This window comes from Aulonocara stuartgranti (assembly GCF_965226115.1).
Source record: "Aulonocara stuartgranti genome assembly, chromosome: 22".
NCBI lineage: Eukaryota > Metazoa > Chordata > Actinopteri > Cichliformes > Cichlidae > Aulonocara > Aulonocara stuartgranti.
Genome location: NC_138957.1, coordinates 29,202,062 through 29,223,412, shown reverse-complemented (window position 1 = coordinate 29,223,412; position 21,351 = coordinate 29,202,062). Strand labels below are relative to the sequence as shown.

General features: G+C 41.7%; 1 protein-coding gene across 5 annotated transcripts in view; it reads left to right on the top strand.

The window, feature by feature from the left end:
• The window catches only part of pleca (plectin a), a 48,584-nt gene continuing 27,233 nt past the window's right edge, over positions 1-21,351 (top strand). For 2 of the 5 annotated variants that reach the window (XM_082521093.1, XM_082521091.1), the window contains exons 1-5: positions 10,446-10,605; positions 13,052-13,113; positions 16,622-16,711; positions 18,696-18,773; positions 18,862-18,954. In XM_082521093.1, coding sequence (XP_082377219.1) covers positions 10,497-10,605; positions 13,052-13,113; positions 16,622-16,711; positions 18,696-18,773; positions 18,862-18,954 — 432 coding nt within the window. In that variant the 5' untranslated portion in view covers positions 10,446-10,496. Of the gene's footprint in view, positions 151-2,364; positions 2,483-5,982; positions 6,526-10,445; positions 10,606-13,051; positions 13,114-16,621; positions 16,712-18,695; positions 18,774-18,861; positions 18,955-21,351 lie in introns of those variants that run through there. The other 3 variants (XM_082521094.1, XM_082521092.1, XM_082521090.1) reach the window with 3 other exon arrangements.

Here is a 21,351-nt window from a genome sequence, read left to right as displayed (position 1 = left end):
TCTGCACGCCCCCCCCCCTCGTTTTTATCAGAACATAATGTCATGAGGTCAGCTCTGACTCCTTGGCAGTTCTGCATTTTCTCTAAAAGTTGTGAAGACGCTGAGAGAAGATGGAGTTGTGCTGTTGCTTCTGCCCAGGACCTCCCAACGGTAGGTTTTATTTTTACCGGAATCTTTTTTTAGACTCTTTATCAGTGAACTTAAAGATACCAGATCAAGAATAAACTATGCTGAGGTTAATTTCTTGAATTATGCTTGCCATCTGAGGACACTGCCACTCCCAGTATCAGTACTTTAGATTAAAAACATCTCTCACATTCCTCACATTGCTTTGCTAGTCTTACCTACGCTGTTATGTGAAAGTTGGGCATTAATATCGGAGGCTTTTTAAGTGAAATTCTAAGAACTTCTGAATTAATTAAATGTGTAACTTTGTGGATTTTGGCTATGTTGCTTTCGCGGGAGTATGTAGAATGTGTATCACAATATGGGAATCATTGAGCGAGTGCATACCATGTGAGAAGAGGGGGAGTGGGCTGGCTCCTCCCATGAGGGAGTGGTGAAATGAATTTATTCCAGACGTCTCTACTGCTCCCCTGGATTTATTCCCTTTGCTCAATCCTCACTGTAACTAATTGCCAAATTGCAGTGCCAGTTTCTAAGGCTTTGGGGATTTGGTTGACATTTTCAAACAAGGATCATATAAGGTCTCTCCCCAAATCAACTGCCAGCACTTTAGACTAACAACGCCCACTTTTTCTTCTACACTTTTGCTTCTGGTCTTTGTGCCTAAACATAGCTTCTTTTTTTTTGTTTTAAATTTAGTGCAAACTATATTGTGTAAGACTATTCTGTATTCCCTTCTTTATATAGCATGACACAGTGCTCACGCTAAAGACAGCACGAGGTCGAGGCCGTCTCGACTATTTTTGCTTTCTCTATGGTGGCTGTTGGTGTGTGGCGTCGCTGTAAATGTGCGAGGGTGACACTCGTCTTGGTGTTGGGTTTCTGCACCACAGCTTATGTTCTTTTCATTTGTTCTGACAACAGAGACCTTGGCAGCGATGCTGTTTTGCCTCAAGCAATATTTTATTTTTTTAAACAGTGATGCAAACAGGTGATGTGTGCATATTTCTGCAGGTGCAGTTAGTGTTTCACAACTCTGTGTTTCGAGTTAGGCTGGTGAGGAGAAGCTCCCACAGAGGAATTTCATTGTGATCATTTAGTGACATAGAACTGTTTTAATAAAGGTGATTGACAGGTTTGAAAATGATTGCGCTTAAAGCGGCGTCCTTAAAAGGCATGCAGTCTGGTTCCAGAGGACATCTTCCCTCGAGGCTTTTCTCTGTTTTAACAACAGAGCCAGGGTAAGATGGAGAAAAATGAAAAACACTTTAGGATTTAGAGCTAACAATGCAGCTGGCAGTTCAGAGATGCTGAAACGGTTGGTTGTAAAACAGGATCCAGTTTAATCAGGCTCTGGGAAGCTTATACACACTGGTTGGGCTGTCCAAGCATAAGGAAACTATTAGAATTACGGGAAAATTGTGAAGTTACATAAGGAGAATGAATTGATAGGGAGCGGATGATTATGTGATGAGGGAAAATAAAATTGGGAGGCATGGCTTCAGTATAAATATTTGGAAAAGGCGGAAGGGGTTGGCCTGCGACTGTCTGTGACTCGTAAACCGCGATGGAAAATGGGCTTCAGTCGGTAAAAGAAAACTTATGGAGTGAATCAGTTGGAAACTTTGACTCCAGCTCACAGTGGATGTCTCTTAGTTTGCCTCTTATCAAGGCTGACCCGACTGAGCGTGCTCTGTGTGTGTGCTCGTCACACAAAACAGCCTCATATATTATTAACTCCTGCAGATAGTCTGCAGCTGGCAAGGAAAGCAGAGAGCAAGTTTCTGTAGGGCAAAACCAGTGGAGTTACTTGATCTGTGGACAAAGAGGACAAAACTTATTTTTAACAGCGTCAGAGCTCCTCGTGCTGCCAGAGTTACAGCTTTTACTTTTAAAAGAAGTGCAACTTAAACGTGAATATATGAGAAACAGAGAGAGGAATTGTAAAAGTGCAGAGGAAAAAGGGGGAGGGAAAGAGTGCCGGAGTGAGAGAGATCAGCCACTTCTGCCAGAGGACTGAGTCACAGAGCAGAGCGAGGTGTGCTCTTTCACTCGTGTCTTGTAAAAGTCGCGGACAACTTAGCTGCAGCGCTCGTTTTAAAGTCCGGGGTGACACCACACCCCTAGACGCTCCCCTACTCCTCCCCTTTACTCCCCCCCTCCACCTTACCTTCCAACTCCCCCCCCCGCCGCTACCCTCCCCAACCCTCCCACCTTTCAGAGCCTGGGACTCTCCACTTTGTACCAGGCCCGATGCCGGCAAGCCCCCCTGGAAATGTGTTCCCAGCCCTTGTGGCTGTGGGCCACATCGTTACCTTGATCGTTTTCTGGCAGTGGAGAGTACGCAAGAAGCAAGGTAAGAAAAGCTTGAAAAACTCATCGCTTCAAGGCTTGCGCAGGGAGAGCTGACGGCGAGATCGGCAGATCAAAGATTTTCCTTTGCAAACAGTTTGTTGCCGGCAGTCCTGTTCTGTCGTCTCTACTCTCTCTCGTCCTCTGTGTTTTTGCAGCACACGCTCCTCTCTCTGTCTTCCTCACTGCCCCCCCTCCTTTTTTTCCCCTCACACATCTCGGTTTCCTGTGCTATGGAGATGTTGCGATTAACCCTGTAAATGCTGGCTGGAAGGTGATGACGTCCGAAGAGCTGGAGTATTCTTGTGGAGAATGGGGTTTCGGCTTAGTCAGAGCTCTGACGGGCACTCCTCAGCTTCAGCTTTGCTCCTAAGTTGCAGTTTTTCCCTTCTGAAAACTATTCCATCATTTTTTTTTCCATCTTTGTTAAGATCTGGCTAAAGATCTATGTGTGCAGCTCTCTTAAAGTGACTGGATATAACTTTAATCTCTCCACTTTACAGACCTACCCCAGTTGTGGAGGCTGCTGTATTGTTAAAATGCTGGTTCAACCTGTTTCATCTTGGCACACTGGCGTTGTTAGGTTAACCATATCCTTTTGTTAACCAGCAAGCATAGAAGAGTTACACGATGTTCAACTAAACTATGCAGCCTGAAGGTTGGTTGCATACTCTTTAATGTCATGACACACTCCTCAGGAAGGCCCACGTTATTGTTGACACAGCTTAACACTGTGGTGGTTGTCAGACACACCCCTGCAGGTGACACACCCTGAGGTGCTTTAAAGAATTTTTGACTGACAGTCTGCAGGTAAAAGAGAGAACAATTGTTGTTTTGTTTTTTTATTTTGTTTTGTCTTTCAAATGGGAAACCTGTTTGGCACTTTAAAACAACCGTGCACATTTACTGGATAATCTATTTGCACATAAAATAGCCTTTACATGAAATCTCTCTCACCTAAATACGTTTTAAAAAACAAAACTAACATTTTGAAATAGTTGGCTGTTAAAGCTAAATTAGAGCACTACTGTACTATTATCTGACCAGTGCTCTCAGCTGTAAACTACACAATCAGGTTGTAGTTGGGTGGAGCAAGACACGCCTTGAGTAGATAAGAGCAGTTTTCACAACATTCCTCACATTGTTGTGAGCAGATGAATGATTTTCAAAGAATTCTGAAAAGTCTTTCCCCAAAAAGGAAAAGTCCCTGTCCAGAGACTTAATATCCAAAATATGATCAGAACATAAGCAAAACAGGAGAAATTAACAACACATGTATCCTCCTCTCCCTCTGTCTGCGTGACTCGAATGCGTGTGGTCTGTAAATTGCACGCAACTGAAGCCGCGATCAAAGGTTGCCAGGAAGTGCCGTTTGACTGGTAAATCGTGTGCCAACACTGCATTGCAAAACTAGGCCATGTATCATCACTAGCTCCTGTCGATATCAAGGTGCTTTGCATTTGGGGAAATCTGCTTTCAGCTCTGTTCTTGCCGCAGTGCAGACCGTAAGAGCTGCACATCAGGTGTGATCGTATTCCCTCTTTATAGCATATTTCTGGCGGCGGCAAGATCAATATCAGGCTGTCTGTTCATTGTTTACATTACAGATTCAGTCATTCAAGTCAAACATTTCGATTTAAGGACACAACCCGAGTCCACTTGTGTAAGTTGAACTGTAGTTTGCTGGAACACCAAGGTGCCTTTGACACAGGGGGAAGGTGGAAGTAGGTAAAAGGGACTTTACCCAGAGCCAGGTTTAAAAAAAGCTCCGTGCCACAGATGGTGACTGACTAATGGTAGTAAACTCGACACTGAGGACGGTGGCCTGCGTATCCTGGATACAGTCATAACAAACGATCATTTAGATCCTCGGGACGTTAGAAGAATCTAAGTCCTGCTTCATTAGAGGCTCCTGCTCATTTTGATCTGTTCTTTATGATCATTTAATGCCCTTCCCTGTTATTTTTGACTGCGTTTTTTTTTTTTTAACTTTGAGATTTCCTCTAATTGTTTTGTGCAAAGGTCTTTTTAAGACTCTCAAGATTAGGATACTGCATTCCCATCACAATAAAAGTCCTTAACAATATTGTCTAATCCATTTAGGAAACCACACCCAAATCTGCAACAGTATTAATGGCAGACTCAGACTGGCAGCCGTGTCTGCTAAACCGCGCGCCACAGACAGCACAGCGTAGGATCGGTTTCAGATTTGGTCTCGTGGTGTTCAGCCGTGACTCACTTTCCTGTCTCCTTTCACTGTGGTGGTAATAACAGACTGAGGAGGGAGGACGCCCCGCTGGGCAATAACTGAAAAACGAGAAAACATTCTGTTACTAAAGGACACAAAAACAATAAACAATGCACACCCAGCGTGTCCCTACATGCCCTTCACAATACCCAGCCTAACATAAAACACATTAGTGGTAAACCTCAATAGTAGCTGGGTTCATTGACTGTCATACACAGCATACAGTACAGCGTGTGTCTGCGCTGAGGGAGGGCCTTGGTTCTTATCCTCATCTCTGTCCTCGACTGTTTTTTCTATCTAGGCTGTTGCCGTATTGGCATCATCGTTATTAATGAAAAACGAAGCCACAGCCAATCAGATGCTTTCCGGATTGTACTGCATTCATTCTTTTTCTGCATTCATAATTCTGTCAGTTTCGAAAAGATCCCCAACACCACACAACACCACCTAACCATGTCAGAGCCTCCGCCATGTTTTACAGTTTTACAACAGACACTGTTGCACTGCTCTCCTGACGTCTTCAAGACCTGTTGCCACTGATTTTCAGTCTGGTTCTTGAGTAATTTAATCATAATAAAAATAATTTAGAAATAATAATTTGACATATCTCAGCCTTTCCCCACCTTCCTTAAGAATGGCTTCCTGACAGCCACCATTCACTGAGAACATTTCTGATGAGCTTCACTGAACAATAGTTGCATCAATTGAAGTCCAGATGCATCTATTTCACACCTGTCAACGTGTTGTCTTTGGTATTTTCCATAGATTACTGTAAAGAAATGGGAACTCACTCAGGCTGCTAGTAACAAAGTGCCTAAAGAAACAGTTTAAAACTTTGTTTTAGACACATCACTAGTTAATCCCGTGAGTTACTACTGGTATTATTTTATTGCTTAATCAGAAGTTTTGTTACCAGATTGTACCTTAACCCGCCCCCAATTAAAAGAAATATAACTTCTTCATAAATTAATTCATGGTCATGGCAGTTGGATTCTGTCACAAGCGGATTAACGAGGAGCCAGCACCTTTTCAGTTATGTGAAGTATTTCTTAAAGTTGCGCAAAAACGGAGAGAAAATGAGCCTCCTGTGTCGGGGATATTTACGAGGCACAGCTGTTATGGATGTGAAGGGAATGTGATGATTTATTACCGGGGGTAATGTGCGCTCTGCCCTCCTGTGAACAGTCACTGCGAGACAATGCACAGAACCGTCTGTCACCGCCTGCAAGTTTCGCGCCTTCCCAGAAGTCATTCCTGTTTCTGCTTTGCATTTATGGGGCTGTCGGGGGTGTATGTTATGCAATCTTGTGAAAGGTACAGTTATCACGCGTGTTAAAATAAGGACGCGGTGTGCAGTGTCTCTCCGCGGCGCGTCTCAATGGCACAAGTCGTCTGACGGATCGGAGGAGGATGGAGCAGCCGGCAGCTCGCCACTTCTTCTCGCTAAACAAAACGAGTGGGTTGGGCTTGTGACAAAGAGTCTGCAATCTGACTCGACCCTGTTTTTTCTCCTCCATGTGGCTCTCATAGAGTACAGAGCGAAGTTTGGAGGGCTGGTACTACACACGCGAGAAACCCACGAGTGAGGGGGGCGTTTTCGAGAAAGTCCAGCGCGCTCCGCGTTTACGCGCGGCACAAACAAACCGGGATGGCCGAAGTGGACGATACGGCGCAGGCTGCCCGGCCGTCCTGGTACGGCGGGCTGGAGCGGGGATTTCTTTATCGACGGACTAATTACATCCATGAAATGAACTGCAGCGAAGTGGGGTCTCATCTGTACAGCCGAATGTGTTGCGCAGGTAGGTCCGATCACTGCGCCGCTCTATCCATCGCTCAGTGACTGTAATAGGAGGAGGCTCTGCTTGGGAGGGGCTGCTGGGGTGCTGATGGTGGTAATGTTAACCTTTTCCGTTCCTCCACCCATGATACAGCAAGCCCTGAGGGCCAAAACAGTGGACGTCCAGAACTAGATGATTGAAATTAGAGATGCTTAAAACTATTTTTTAATTATTTCGTTTTTATTGTGATTTATTTCCCGCATTTAGAAAACAAACCTCAGCTTGAGATAATCAGCTTTAAAGTCTTCATTCAGGCACCACAAAATCGATGTGACACAACAGATAAACACTGGCTTGTGCCATGGTCAATACCATCCTGTTTGCTGCTGTGTACAGGCAACACTGCTTATATCTGCGTCCCTATTCAAATTCAGTAAATATATCAATGGTATTTTAGACATATATAGAATTCAAAACTTGGAGAATGTTGTTTATTAGTAACATCAGTGATGAAAGTCTGATAATTAATTATTTTCCCACTGAGCAGATGATAAACTGTAAATCAGTTCGTCAACAGAAAGTTAATTTTGGATACTAAATCGTTTATTTAAGCATTTTTAGGTAAAAATAACTAAAAACCCTGTCAGCTTCCAGCTTCTTAAATCTTTAATTTTTAAGCCCTTTAAATGTCTCACGTTTGGCTCTTTTCAAATGTCTGCACTGGGCAGAGGTCTGTTATCTGAGAAAAGTTGATTTTACGATAACGAGGTTACTTCATGTCCTTGTATGCAGCTTCTTGACTCGATCATTTGTCTTGACGTTTGAATATAAAAGCGACTGAGTGACTCAGTACACAGTTAATTTGTCACTCTCCGGCTCACCCTGAATATTCTACAGGAATGGAAACTGTACTTGGTGTTTGTGTTTACCCTCTGATAACGCCCTGTGAATGTGTCATGTGTTTTGTGGACTTTGGCATTTTCAGTTCTAAGCAGAAATCCACTTTCCCCCTGCACTCGGGTGTTTCCCCAGATGTTCTGGGCCAAAATGGTGTTCTGATGGACTCTCAGCTTCTGTGTGTTTTTACTATGTTGTCACGGCAACCATGTACACAACACACTTTTCCCACACACAAAAATCATTTGCCCACTGACATATGTAAACACTGCAGGGCCCCAAGTGACCTTGAGCTTTCTTACCAGTAGTCTCAGGTCTCTTTAGGAGCACACAGGGATGATTGGAGCTACTAGTTGTTGTGACATTAAAATGGATTATGGCTTTAAATATTCAGCTTCCCATGTTTTGTGTTGTAGCCTTTCGACCAGAAGGGGGAGACAAACTGTGCTGAGCAGCAGTTTTCACATATGAAGATCATAAATCCAACAATTATCCAGTTCTCATCTGTTCGTAACCACAAGATTGTAAACACCATGTGTGGCTGATTACGCATGTTTTTGTGCACAAAGTGCTTGCAAGTGATGCTGATATTGCAAAAGTGATGCTGAAACATAATACGAGCAAGTTTAAATGCAGCTCTAAATTGCAGTGGTGGTCAGGACATATTCCTGTGTCGCCTTTGGGGTTATTAAGTTATTTTTCCAGCTGTGTTTGCTTTTTAAAAGGAATTCATTATACCGTTCAGGTATAATAGCAGACACTACCCGGTCGTCTTCTCTGACATGTGCATGTTTTCGTGCACTTGTCATTGTCAGCTCCGGGTTGGATCTGCCCCACCATGCCCTGGGGCTTTGGCAGAGTTTCTTCGCAAGTCATCCAGCATTCATACCATCATGAACCCTAACAGGACCTGCGAACCAGATGATACAAGGTGTTGATTAACATTCCTGTCCTCAGTGGGACTGACATCGCGTGCTGTCTCTTGCAAAAAACACAAATAGGGGTGTGTTTTTTATTTTATTTTTAAAATTCTTTTAGGAGAGAGGCGCCTCCCCCTGTCTGTGAGGAGGGTCGGCTCGCCCTCAGCAGGAATTTACAGACTTAACACGCTGAGCTGTCACCTTAAAACTCCTATCAGCTCTCACTGCTCAGGATTATCGCTGTGTGTTATCAAGGACAGGGAAAGGAGGAATATCCACACAATGCTGCACTGTGTGCACCAGAGCGTCATTTAGATACTGGATAAGACAACTGTTTTGCAGTCTTAGAATTGAGGTGCAAAAAAGCGCTTAAATCTCTTTGCCACCTTTAAAGCATTTTAGCAAACTGAGCTTTAAATGAATAAATCTAGTTAATTCAATGCCGAGTTTGATTACACCAGGATTTGTTCAAAGAAGCACAAATTTAGCTTCCAGTGCTTTCATGTCTTAAAACAAATACAGTTTAGCAAGTTTGGAAACTGGAAGTGATTACTTGCGGTTTTCAGTTCTTAAGCCTGCAGACAAATACTCTTTGCATTTGAAATTGAAAACTATAATCCACAGATTTTAGATTTTAGTGTGTCGATCAAAAGCCATTTTGCACAAATTATGTTTAGCTAATTTTAGCGTTTCTGCCTAGAGTCTTTGCTTTTGTTTGTAGCCCGTTGGCGTTCAGGGTCTGTTTAAAGTCTGAAGGTGCAGTCAAGGAAGCTTTCATGCCTCAGGTCCCAACAAGTCACCTCCCTTTATAGGCATCCAAAAAAATTCCTTTTCTTTACAGTGTTATGTCGGTAACTGCACGTAAAATTGGTGTTTTGCAGGGTGAAAGGTGTTGAAGGTATTTTAGTGTGGAGGTGCTATTTGTGATCACCTGGAACCAAATGGAAAAACAAATTCTGCACCCAGTTTTTCAGGGATGTTTGACAGAAGTTATTTGCATGAAGAAGATGCAAATGATTGTTGTCATGTGCACACACTGTTCAGTCTATCCATGCGGAGCCACAATAGCTGCTTTGTGTCTCGGATAATTTTCTACTGTCTGATGCTTGTCCACCCCCTCCATCCCACACCCTCTTTTTTTTTTTTTTTTTGGTTTGTGGTATTGAACTGGCACGACAGGGTATTGGAGGTCCATCCAAGGGAAAATAGTCTAAATCAAATGCTTCAAATAAAACTGAAGTCCTGCAGTTTGTTCTCATTATTCTTTCTGGTGCTGAATTGTATCCCGAAGACGGCTCCCTCAGTGCCTTTTATTCCTTAATTATCTCCTGATGGTGGAAGAGCTTTCATGCTCGAGGTTTTCTTGTGATTGTACTGTTTGGGGAAATAGCTGAGGACGTTCTTTCTGATGCCTCCTGGCTTCGGCTGTGTGCTCGGGACAAGTTTTTCCATTGATGCTTTGTGGCGTTGTGGTATGTCCCGCCACTCTGCCTCTGACCACACGCTGGTTGGTCAGAGGCACCGCTAGCTTGAGCAGTGGAGTTCAGTTGGGGTTAACAAGCTTCAGTGGTCCGTTTCTGTACAGCTTAGTCTAAATGAGGGAATGTCTCCTGTTCTGGATTAGTGATCTGTGGGGTCTTTGTGAAAATGAATCTTTGAAAATGAATCTTAGTGCAATAGTTAGCTGTAGCTACAAGATGAGTGGGATTCTAAACTGTTTTTTTTTTAATCCTCAAATTAAACAGAAAATAAAATTAAAAGTGCAAAGAATAATGTAAATTGAGGTCTGAGCTCTGGTTTGGGTGGGTGCTGTGTGAGGGTTTTTTCATGGGTGGGGTCTGGGTGTAGATAACAGGGCTGAACCAGGAGGAGAATCTTCCCTGCAGACCTCTCTGTGGTGAATGTCTCTGACATTGCTGCCTGCAGGCAGGCATTTTGCAAGAGGTGGTGAAAAAAAAATGTGGCGTTGAATGTCAGAGACAGCAAATGGAGATAGGGAGAAGAAAGGGAGCAAGTTCAGGAACTGAATCGGTGGCTTGAACACTCCCACTTAACTCCAGGAGCCCTCAGTGAGAAGCAGTGTTTCAGGCAATAAGAAAAAGTAGAAGTACACAACATCATCGCCTCTGAACCTGCAGAGGCTTCCGTGTGGTTTTGATAGCTGGCAGCATTGCGATGGAGCAGAGATTCAGAGCCTACTCCTCTGATAGTATGGGTAGTGATGGGGTGTTCGTAGAGGAGTCCTACTACCAGGGGGTGCTCAGGGCCATGGACCACAGAAAAGGTAGAGTTTATTCCAGCAGTGCTGCATTTTTGAGCTTTGTGTTTTTCTGCAGTTGCATTCTTTGGTTTGAAAATGGTTCAGTCTGTATATTAGCTCTTGGCTTGGCTTTGTTGTTTCGTGTATTACGTAAAAGTCCAAAAGTTGTGTCTGGATGTCTGAATTTGCAAAGAGTCAAGTCCGGAGCCTCTCTTTTAACAGATGGGCCACACCCCTTTTTGTGTCACATCTTTTCCTTTTTTATTTTTACTGGTGAACGTTCCTGTCAGACAGAAGAAATCTGTTTTGCTTTAATGTGAAATCCTAATTTGAGGTTTTGCAGCACAGATAAAATGTAGCCTGTTAAAAAGACGTTTGAAGTGACAGAGCCACTGAAATTCTTTAGAAGAAAGAGAGCACCCTATTTTGAGCATTGCAACAAGTCCGTGTAATAACATTCAACATCCCAGTTGCAGGATTTGGCAATGTGACTCATCCATGCACACTGTTTTTCAGGTGATCTAATATCTTGCACCTTTTTTTGTCACAAGGTGAACATATAAATCTGGGCTAAATCTGCAGCCTCAGGCTACAAAACTCAGCCAAGAAAACGCATTATTTGTCAGAGAGATCAGTAGATCTTGTGTTTCAGTGTGATGTATTCAGCCTGGTTATTTTAGGAATTTTTAGTGCTCCTTTCAGCCGACCTGAGAAACAGAAGTATCCCGAGCTGCTACATTTCATTTGTGCAGAAACGCATCTTTTATGTTTCGTAACACGTGTCCAACGTGTTTGCAAAGCCATATATGAAAAGCCCGAAATCAAAACCAGTGAAAAAGCAGAACTCATCTGTCTGCTTTTGAGGTTTATTTCACTTCTCTGTTGAGACCGCCTCGTGCGTGAGTGTGCCTGTGAGTCATGGACATAAAGCCACCGTGATTTGGGCGTTGGTGCCACGGGATGTCCTCTTCTTTGGTTCCCTCTTCATCTGATCACTTCTGTTAGCTTTGATCACAGAGCAGATAATACTATCAACTTCTTTACAGCATGTCACTGATGAGGAAAAAAACATTTGAACATTAAACATTTGTTTTGGTGAACTGCTCTGTATTTGACAAGCACCCTCATCGCCAACTGAAGCGCTGCACCGAAGAGGTGAAGTGTACGTTTGATGGTTATCTCTTCAAGTGGCTGCTTAGATGGCAAAATTTAGGAAAAGCATTGCATATTATATGTTTGATACCTACTAGTATATGATAGGCTTGTTGGGAATAATCTGATTATGAAACGACTACAGCATTGCAGGCTGAAACATGTTCCAGCTGAGATGCTGCTCCAGATGATGACAGAGATAATCTATTCAGTGTTCCCCTGATAAGCAGGGAATTCTTTGTTTTGCTGCAGTAAGTCTTCTGTAATGTGCTGTCCCTATTGGGCATCAGATGTCCGTGTCTGAGTCAAAGTCACATGTGACTTTTTGTTCTGTCCCTGGGCAAAACAAATATGTCTCACACTGTTTGTGACTCTGGGATGCAAAAACAGATAAAAAAGATTTGAAAGCGTTTTGCTGGAGGTTTTAATCTGAAGCAGGGCCATAAAGGCGGTTTAGGCTCAATAAACACAAATTATATTTAGTTTCGGCCATCATGTATCCAGGCCTATGGGTTAGATCAGCGGTCCCCAACCTTTTTTGTGCCACAGACCGGCCTTTAAGGTGTCGCGGATAAATACAACAAAATAAAATCATACGACCAAGACAAAAACTGTGGTGTTTTGTAAACATAATAATAAACGCGAATTCACTGTGTAATTGTGTAACTTTATTAGCAACGTCCTCCTGAAAAGTGGCAACAACATTGAGAGTAACATGCTCTCTGGTCACTATGGTAATGCGTAAATATTTCTTTCAAAATAAGACGCACAACTACCGAGTTAACAATAAAACCTCTGAAAACCATGAATTTCACCCCTGAGCCTCAAGACTCGCGGCCCGGTACCAAACGACTCACTGACCGGTACCGGTCCGTGGCCCGGGGGTTGGCTGTATGTAGATGGTGGGCAATGCATGTACTTCTGTGCAAAAGTCACAGCCCAAAAAGTTTGGGAATCATTGTTTCAGACTTCTCAAGCTTGATATGGATGTAGTTCCCGTGTCTGTGAGTTATTCAAGGAAACTAGCCTTTGATGAGTATGGTATTTAAAGTGATTATCTGCCATTAAGCTAGCATGCAAAAAAGAATGACTCCTCCTGTCTGCTGGCAGGTTAGACAGTCGTAAAGTAGTTTGTTTTGGAAAAGCCAAATACAAGATTTCTTTTTGGGGGTTTTTAATAATTGTGCTTATGGTTTGTTTCCGTAAGTCTGGACCACTGAGTTTGTAATACATGATTAGTGATAGTTGTTAAAAATGCAAAATCCCTTAAATTAACACCATAAATTAAACAGAGTGTATATTTGCTGTGTTTCCACAGATGAACGGGACAGAGTTCAGAAAAAGACCTTCACAAAATGGGTCAACAAGCACCTTGTGAAGGTAAGTTCTGCTTCAAACAACCCTCACCCATGAAAATACATACATTTCACTGCAGATAGATTAAAAATCTCCAAAAGCCTATTAAAATGTTAAGTTTACGTCATGTGGAGTTTATAACTCAACTGTAATTCTCCATGGTAGGTAAAAAGGTCTCCTGCTGTCCTCAAATAACACCAAAAAGCTGGACTTTCTTTCATATCCCATCTGGTTTTAATAACTTAAATTACACAAAAACGTTTTCTTAGGAGATGCGGCGCTATCTGATCTCACTGCTGGGAAACATTACCTGAAGATAAAACTGGAAGAGAATCTGAAACTAAATCAGATTTAGATTCTCCACACCTCCTTTTAAAAGCTTTGGAAAAGGTGAACAACAGATACAATAGCAACCGCGCTCTTTCCGTTAACTGTATGCATGTGAGGGGGTGAGTCACACGCACCTGGCCTCACTTTAGCTTGGCGCTCGGGAAGAGCGGTATCGTTGCCTGGGCTCGGTCAGGTTACGCATCTGGAATCCAGATGGTCGGGGCGGCTCATCAGGACTGTGCAGGGGGACAGGAAACTCCAGGACTCCACGTTGAATTAGTATTTGATTCAGTGTGAGGCGATCAGTGTTAAATACGTCTGAAACAACACTCAACAAATGTTCTGACCCTTACCCTTAAAAGGAAATGCTTCTAACTAGGTGAGGAGCAAAGTCCTGTTACAGTAAGAAATATTTTTGGTAGCTATCACTTAGCAGATTATCCCGACTAAAACAGCTTTCATAATAGCAATAATTAAACTGATTTATTAAGCATAACACCAAGATAATAACTGGTTTCAGCTTCTTAAATCTGATTTGCTGCCCATAAATTTTACAGTCAACATAAATTTAACATATCTTAGTTTTGCACCGATGGTCTGACAAAATGAGTGATTTAATATCTAATAGATATTTTCAGTTCTGGGAACTTGTGGTTCTCTGTGTAATTCAGAGGATAATCAAGTGATTAGCAAGATATAGGAGCCCTGAGTTTCAGTTCACTTCAATTTAGATTTAGCCAAATCACAACAACGTCTCTAGGCGTGTTATGCTGGAAAGTAATGGAGAAAACCTAGAGAAGGCCCCTATGAGCAGCACTAAGTGATGTGGGAAGGAAAGAACAGTGCAGAGCCAGGTTCTGGGAGGAGCAGCCATCTGCTGTGACGGAAAAGAAAAAGGAGAGCTTAGAAAGATACGAAAAAACACACACTGAAAGTGAGAGAAGACACAGTCTAATGCGAGGCAGCAGTGGTAGATAAAAACCTTGACAGAAATGCTCAGTGCATCATGGGAAGTCCACTTGCAGCCTAAGCCTAGAGCAGCATCAATAAGGGATGGCTCAGGGTCACCTGATCCATCCTTAACCACAAACTCCAAAATGAAAGTTTTTTTAAAATGTGGAGGGAGTCTGTCTCAGTAAAATGTAAGAACATTTTGAACTAATGAGCTACTGGTTCGTAATTTTTATGTAGTAATTAGAAATAAGAATAATTTAAAATGTATTTTTGCTGCCTTAAAACGTAATGATTACTTGTAATGAAATGATTTCATGGGTGCCTTTAGTTCGTTAGTTTATTCCGAGCGACCATCCAAAACCTAAGGAAAGTCCAAATTGAATTTTCACATCTATGACATAAGACAGGAAATGTTTACATTTGAGTCATTTTATGAGTCACTGTGTTACTCATAAGTGGAGAAGGCAGGGATTTCTTAAAAGAATCCTTTAAAAAAACAAAAAAACTTGTCATGTTGCTATGACAACAGGAAAATAATAAAGAAATAAAACGCTAACTTTGTATGTTGGAATCTCAGGTTTCTAGTATTAGCAGGTGTTATATTTCTATAAGCAGATTGGTTCTGTCTCATAATTATTTTTTAAATAGCTGAAGTATAAACGTGGCCAAAGATTTAAATAATGAAGTCAGCGTGAGTCAAAAGCTCAGACCCAAGACTGCTGTAAACACTCAGCTTTAAGCATTTTTCTGCTCTTGGCTCCTTTTGATGTTAATAAGAGCTCCTATCCTTATATGATCATCCGTGTGCCTGAGGCCCCGCCCACCTGAGGCTCACACCTTCTGTTTGCAAAGAGCAGCCTAACAGAAGAAAGTTGCTTTTGATCAGGTTATATTAAACAAGTTATTTTTAATATTTAATTTAAAATTGAACCATCGATTAGGGAAAGAAAAAAAAAACAGTCCTATCTGGGCGGTGTCAGCTGGACCTTGTTGCGTCTCTACAACACTTTCATGTTGATGAATCCTTGTTTTAACACGGGAAGTGAAACGTGTTAAAGAATGTCTGCTGACGTCCATGTGTATCCTGTGATACCGGGCTCCGTCCGAGATGACTCCCAGGCTTTGTCCATAGTCACTGTTTATTTCTCGGGTAATCCCTCTGATTTAGGTCCAAAAGACTTCAGGCAGTCTGGCCCTCGAGTCACTTTGGACTCATGGTCACAACAGAGTCATGAGATTAAACTATGAGGCCTGTAAGTCTCACGGTCAGCTGTCTGATAAATGCTATCTACTGTAGCTTGTTTTACACTTCACTTCAGATTGTGAGGAATGAAAAACAGATGCTGTTCTGTGTTTTATAAATCCTTTTTAGCTGGGTCAATCCCACTGAAACCAGTGCAGATCATAAAGTACATATAATAAAATTAATACAGCGACATGCACATGTTTCTTTAGTTTGAGGGATAGAAGGAATCAAATTAAAGAATTTGAAACGGAAAGCAGCTGACTGTCCTTGTTTATCCATCAAATCACACCATCTGTCTCGCTGTTCCCACTGTCCTTTTATGTTTTACATCTTCTCACATCAAACTGTTTCTTCTTTCCATCCTTCACCCTGTCCTCCTGTTCTTTCCCACCAGCACTGGAAGGCAGAGGTAGGTGCTGTCTGTGAGCAGAGAGCTGCGTGGACACACACACATTTGTTCCTCCCTGCATGTTTGTGTTGACATTTTTACCCTCCCTTGCCCTCTCTCCCTTTCATCCACCCTCTTTTACTGCTAACCTCTGATCCTTCCCCTCGCTGACTTCAGCTCTTTTCTGTCTACTTTTGGAGCATTTTCTGCAGTGCAGCATGTGTCTGCATGTTCTTTGGCTACAACAGCTCAAAAGTGTAACTACAAATAATAGTAAGGAGCACCCCTTTTATTACTGTGGCAGGTAATAAAAGGGGTGAAATCCTTAAAAAGCCAGAGCAAATTGCTTCTGCAGAAGGCAGAGGGTAAAAGCAGTCCCCCCACTGTTGTGTGTTCACGTTTTTCTTTTTATCTTAATTTGTTTGTAGATGAGATTTGTGAGTTATAAAGTTACATTTTGTTTTCCGTTGTCAACTGTGAGGAACTCTCAGCAACTGTTTGTGTCGTGTGCAGTGATTCAGCACTGGTGCTGACATCATGGGAGTCTGAATGAAAAAATAATGTCCCTGTATGCATCAATACTGATAAAACTGGTTTCTTTCCTTTCTTTCCAGGCCCAGCGACACATCACTGACCTGTACGAGGACCTCAGAGATGGACACAACCTCATCTCCCTGTTGGAGGTGCTCTCTGGAGAGACTCTGGTAAGCTTTTGGTGGTATTTCACTTCCGATATTAGAATTTGTGCTTCTTCTGTAACCCCCTTGTCTTGTCTAGGCATTTCTTATCATCCCAGCTCTACTGCCCTATTTGCTGTAATCTTTGTTCTACTGTCCAGTCTACTCATTGTTAATTCAACCGCTTTAAATGTTTATAAGGCAGATATTACTCTGGATTTCTTCTTTCCACTTCTGCATGTGTTGACTTTAATTCTTTAGAGATTTTTGGACATTTCAGTACATGCTGAGGCTGTGCACACTCTTTTACTTTACTTAGCTTAGCACTAGTCTTTTTGGGAACACACCTTCTGGTGATGTAACCTTAAAACACTAATTTCATTCTTTGCTTCCATCGTTTAACCTCTCTGCACTGACTTGTTTGATCCCTGGTTTTTCCTTTGTCTAATTCCTGTTTGCTGACCTTTGCCCTGACCTTTCCCCCTTTGCCTCTGCCTTCCTCTCTTGCGATGCTCTTGCTGTGGTAGCCGAGGGAACGTGACGTTGTGAGGAACGTGCGGTTGGTGAGTGGCGCCTGGACTGTGGCTGGCCGCCTCCGCGGGCGTAGCATGTGTCACCACCCCAGGTGGCTGCTGGGTCGTGCATGATGATGGTCACACTCCCTGTGTATTGTCCCTTTCTGTGTCAACATTGTCCTCTTTCATTTTGTCAGTGAGTTGGCAGGTTCAGGAGCCATGATAGGAAACATGTGGTTAAATTGGTGGCTTTATTCAGAATATTTGTAGTAATTATTTTAGCGTTTTCGTAAGTAAACATTAAAGTTAGCTTTCTTTAAGAATAGAAAAGAATAAACTAGAAAAATATACTGTTTTTGTTCTTAATGTAGCTTTATGTCCTTACCTCGTTAAAGGGCTGTATCATAAAAAGTGCAAAGACTCCACCCATAAAAATTAAGAAACATGCCTGATTTAATTTGTCAAGTCTCACCTTCAAGATCTTCTCCTGGTGCACCTCTGGATCACTTCCAGGATGGATGCCACTTTTAGATCACTTCACCATGGAAACCACATTATGACTGCTCGTATTTGTGCATCAGCAGTTTCCCCAAAGACCTCAGTGTGTCAGTATGTTTAGACTTTTCATGTCATGTCTGGTCTCAGATCCAAAGACAATTATATCAATGGAAAATGGCTGAATATACCAGCAGCAGTCATAGCATGTGCTTGTGCAATGAGGATTGATTTTGAAAACATTGCTAGACATTCCTGTTATATAAAGGTTGATTGACTTGGGAGATTTCCAGGATAGAGAGTATGAATTTCTATCTTCTGTTATAATACTTATTTGTAGTTGATTGTCCTTGTCCTTTTAATAACTGTTTATTTTATTATCAGTTTCAAATGGTGGTTTCTTACACTGTAGTGAAATCAAAGTCACTACAACCTAATTCTGCAGCTTAGAACTTGGAGCACGAGTGCATGTCAGGATCGCCACTCCTATAATTTCTAAGGCTTAAGAGTTCTTGAACCTTATGGAATCTGCTTGATTGGATTGCACTGCAGCTAAAAACAGAAAAGCAACATTTATCAGTCATCAGTTGACTCGGGGCAAAGTGTAATAATCCATTATCCAGGGAGCAGTGTTTGAAAGGTCTTGGAAAAAAAAGAAGAGTTGTGACTGATGATTGGGAGAATCACTGAGAATGTTTATCATTCATTATCATGCTTTCACCTGCAGACATCTTGGCTGGATCTCTGATGCACTTCAGGGTCTTGTAGGGTCAGCTCTGAACGCTTTGATCACAAACACGCAGAATTTGAATCACACTTCAAATTTGCTTTCTTTTAAATTTAAGTTTTCGAGTCCATGACTGTGAAAATATGTACAGTAGAGAATGGATCTTTGTGTTACTGGAGCCTGAAACACCTGTTCCTCAGTCATGGGGCTTTGCTGTTTGCTGACCTAAAGTGCTCCCTTCACTTCATGTTTGGTCTCATCTGGTCTCTTACAGCCTCGGGAGAAAGGCCGTATGCGCTTCCACAAGCTGCAGAATGTCCAGATCGCCCTGGACTTTCTCAAACACAGACAGGTAGTTAAGAAAAATAACAGTTTCATATTATCTTTTATTTTACTTAGTATTCAGCACAGTAAAAATATTTGTATCCACACCCTTTCAGGTCAAACTGGTCAACATCAGGAATGATGACATTGCAGATGGAAACCCCAAGCTGACCCTTGGCTTGATATGGACCATCATCCTTCACTTCCAGGTAATGTAGGACACTCATAAGTCATTTTGCTGTAAATTACTGTATGGCAGTAAAGCTAATCTAGAAGCAATTGGCAGTCACTATGATAATGCTTCTGGGCAATCTCACGTTAACAAAGCAACCTTTACTCAATGAATGTAGAGAGAACTGCAGTTTTTACTGTATATGGAACACAAGAGACACCTATAGAATCACAGGCCAAATCTAATTAAAAAACATAAATTAGATAAATGGGTAAAGGTAATTATTATCCCAAAATTAAGTTTTTTTTTGTTCCTTATTAAAACTTTATTTACAAACCACAGCTCTGACTCATTCCACAGCAGGTCTGAACAAACATGCTACTTCATGCTGAGGTTGCCATGATACCATAAATGCAGTGGTTAAAGGACTTAATGATAATTATTAGCAATGATGTTTTCACTCAAATTCCTGAATAATTGCACTTAACTGTTCTTTGGAAAGGTATTAATGATTTATCATTATCAGCACGACTGTCGACAGCGACCAGCAACTGATTAGCTGTTAGCATGTCTATGCTAGCTACCTATAATTAATTTGGCTAATAACCAACAATGGGATTAGAGACCACACTTACTATTAGCTTCTCCTATTTCAGTGATGAACTGCACAAAGAAGCCTTCCTGTTATCTAAGGCTATTTTAATATGGCTTGTCTCTGTAACAGCACTCGAACACTTTAGTTCAAAACTTTCTCGATTTTTTTAGCACGAGTAGCAAAGCAAAGCAGCAGACAAACCTTATCTGTACTCTTGCATTTGTGCATAAATACAGTTGGGTCGAGTTTCCTGGCTTAGCTGTTATAAAGAAGCTGATTGTTTGTATTGATGGTGTTTCACTGTTCTGTAGCTTTACAGTCAGGATTTTGTAAGTGCCCTGGCTCTGCTCAAACTCCGAGTTCTCAGCATGTATTCAGCATGAACTGACTGATGCCTGATGGGACAGCTGAGTCGTATCTCCTCAGCTATGATGTGTTTTACTTTTAAACTGCACACTTAATAGATCTGATTATTCCACTGGATGAGTAACATGCGTTTTATACTTCATTGTAATTATTTTGCTTCTGTTTTCTGTTATTAGACGTTTGGCAGAAGATGGATTGTCACATGCCTGTGAATTTCAGATGCATTTTTATAGCTATATAGGTTTCCACCAAACTAAATATAAAGGTTTAACTTCCTATTTCATAACATAAACAGTATAAAATTGCTTATACTGCCTATAGCAACACACGCCACATTGGAAGAATCAGTCGGCAGGCAGATGTCTTCCTCATCTGGGAGAAAAGAGTGGGAGTACTTTCTTTGATGCTGTAATGACTGTGATGTTGAGATGTGCATGTGGGATCAGTCTCTGTGTCCCTCAGTATGACTCAGTGATTCCCATGGGAAAGCTGGCAGGAGACGTGGAAGCTCAGGCCTTCCTCAGAAGCTTTGCAGTGGGGAAAACAGAAATGGTCACTCACTGCTAATCAGTGCATAAAAGGTTGAATATTCTCTTTGCTGTAAAGCAGTAAAGCAAAAAAGTCATCTAGCAGACATTATTTCATCAAAACAAATCCAGAATTTTTTTCAGCACATGCTGTTATTAAAAACAATGGTGAATTTCCTCTGAGCTCCCCAGGTGCAGCTCACAGCTGACTAATGCACACAGGTGATTTGTCTATTAATAAAAAAAATAATGGTCCGGCTTCGTGACAGAGAAAGGGGAACGTTTTAAAACGAGAGGCAGCGAGGGTGGAGGTCCGGTTTCCACCCGCTGTCTGAGTCATTTTGTGCCCACGTTGTAGCACAGGGGCTTCCCTCGTCAAGGAAAAATAACATAAGGAAGAAATGCCTTCTTTTTCCATTCTCCACCCTTTCCTGTCAAAAAAATGTAAGTAAAATTATTACTTCTGCTGTGACTCATCAGCCTTCCCCAAAACACTGGAAACGGATTGTGGTGGCGAAGCTGCGCTCGTTCCACTTACACACCATGAAATTTTAGAGCGATGGAAGTCACTTAACCCTAAAACAACCAAATGATTCTAGCGACTAAAACGACCAAGCGAGGTCCTGCAGGAACGCTTACTTTATGATATCCTGAAATTGTTGTAACGGCATTATGATTTTCAAGCATTTTTATGTATGAATATGAATGAACTGGCGACTCCGTAATACTTTTACTTTAATTTGATGTTGATCAAATTGTCATAAATATTTTAAATAATATGTACAGAATAAGTCAAAATATTTAAAAATACAGAAACATCTGAAAAATAGTCAGAACAAGATTCCTAGTTGAATAATTACCAACAATTACAATAAAATCGTTTAAAAAAGCCTACATCTCCATGATGACAAATGAATCCATAAAACTAACATTAGATTGACAAATC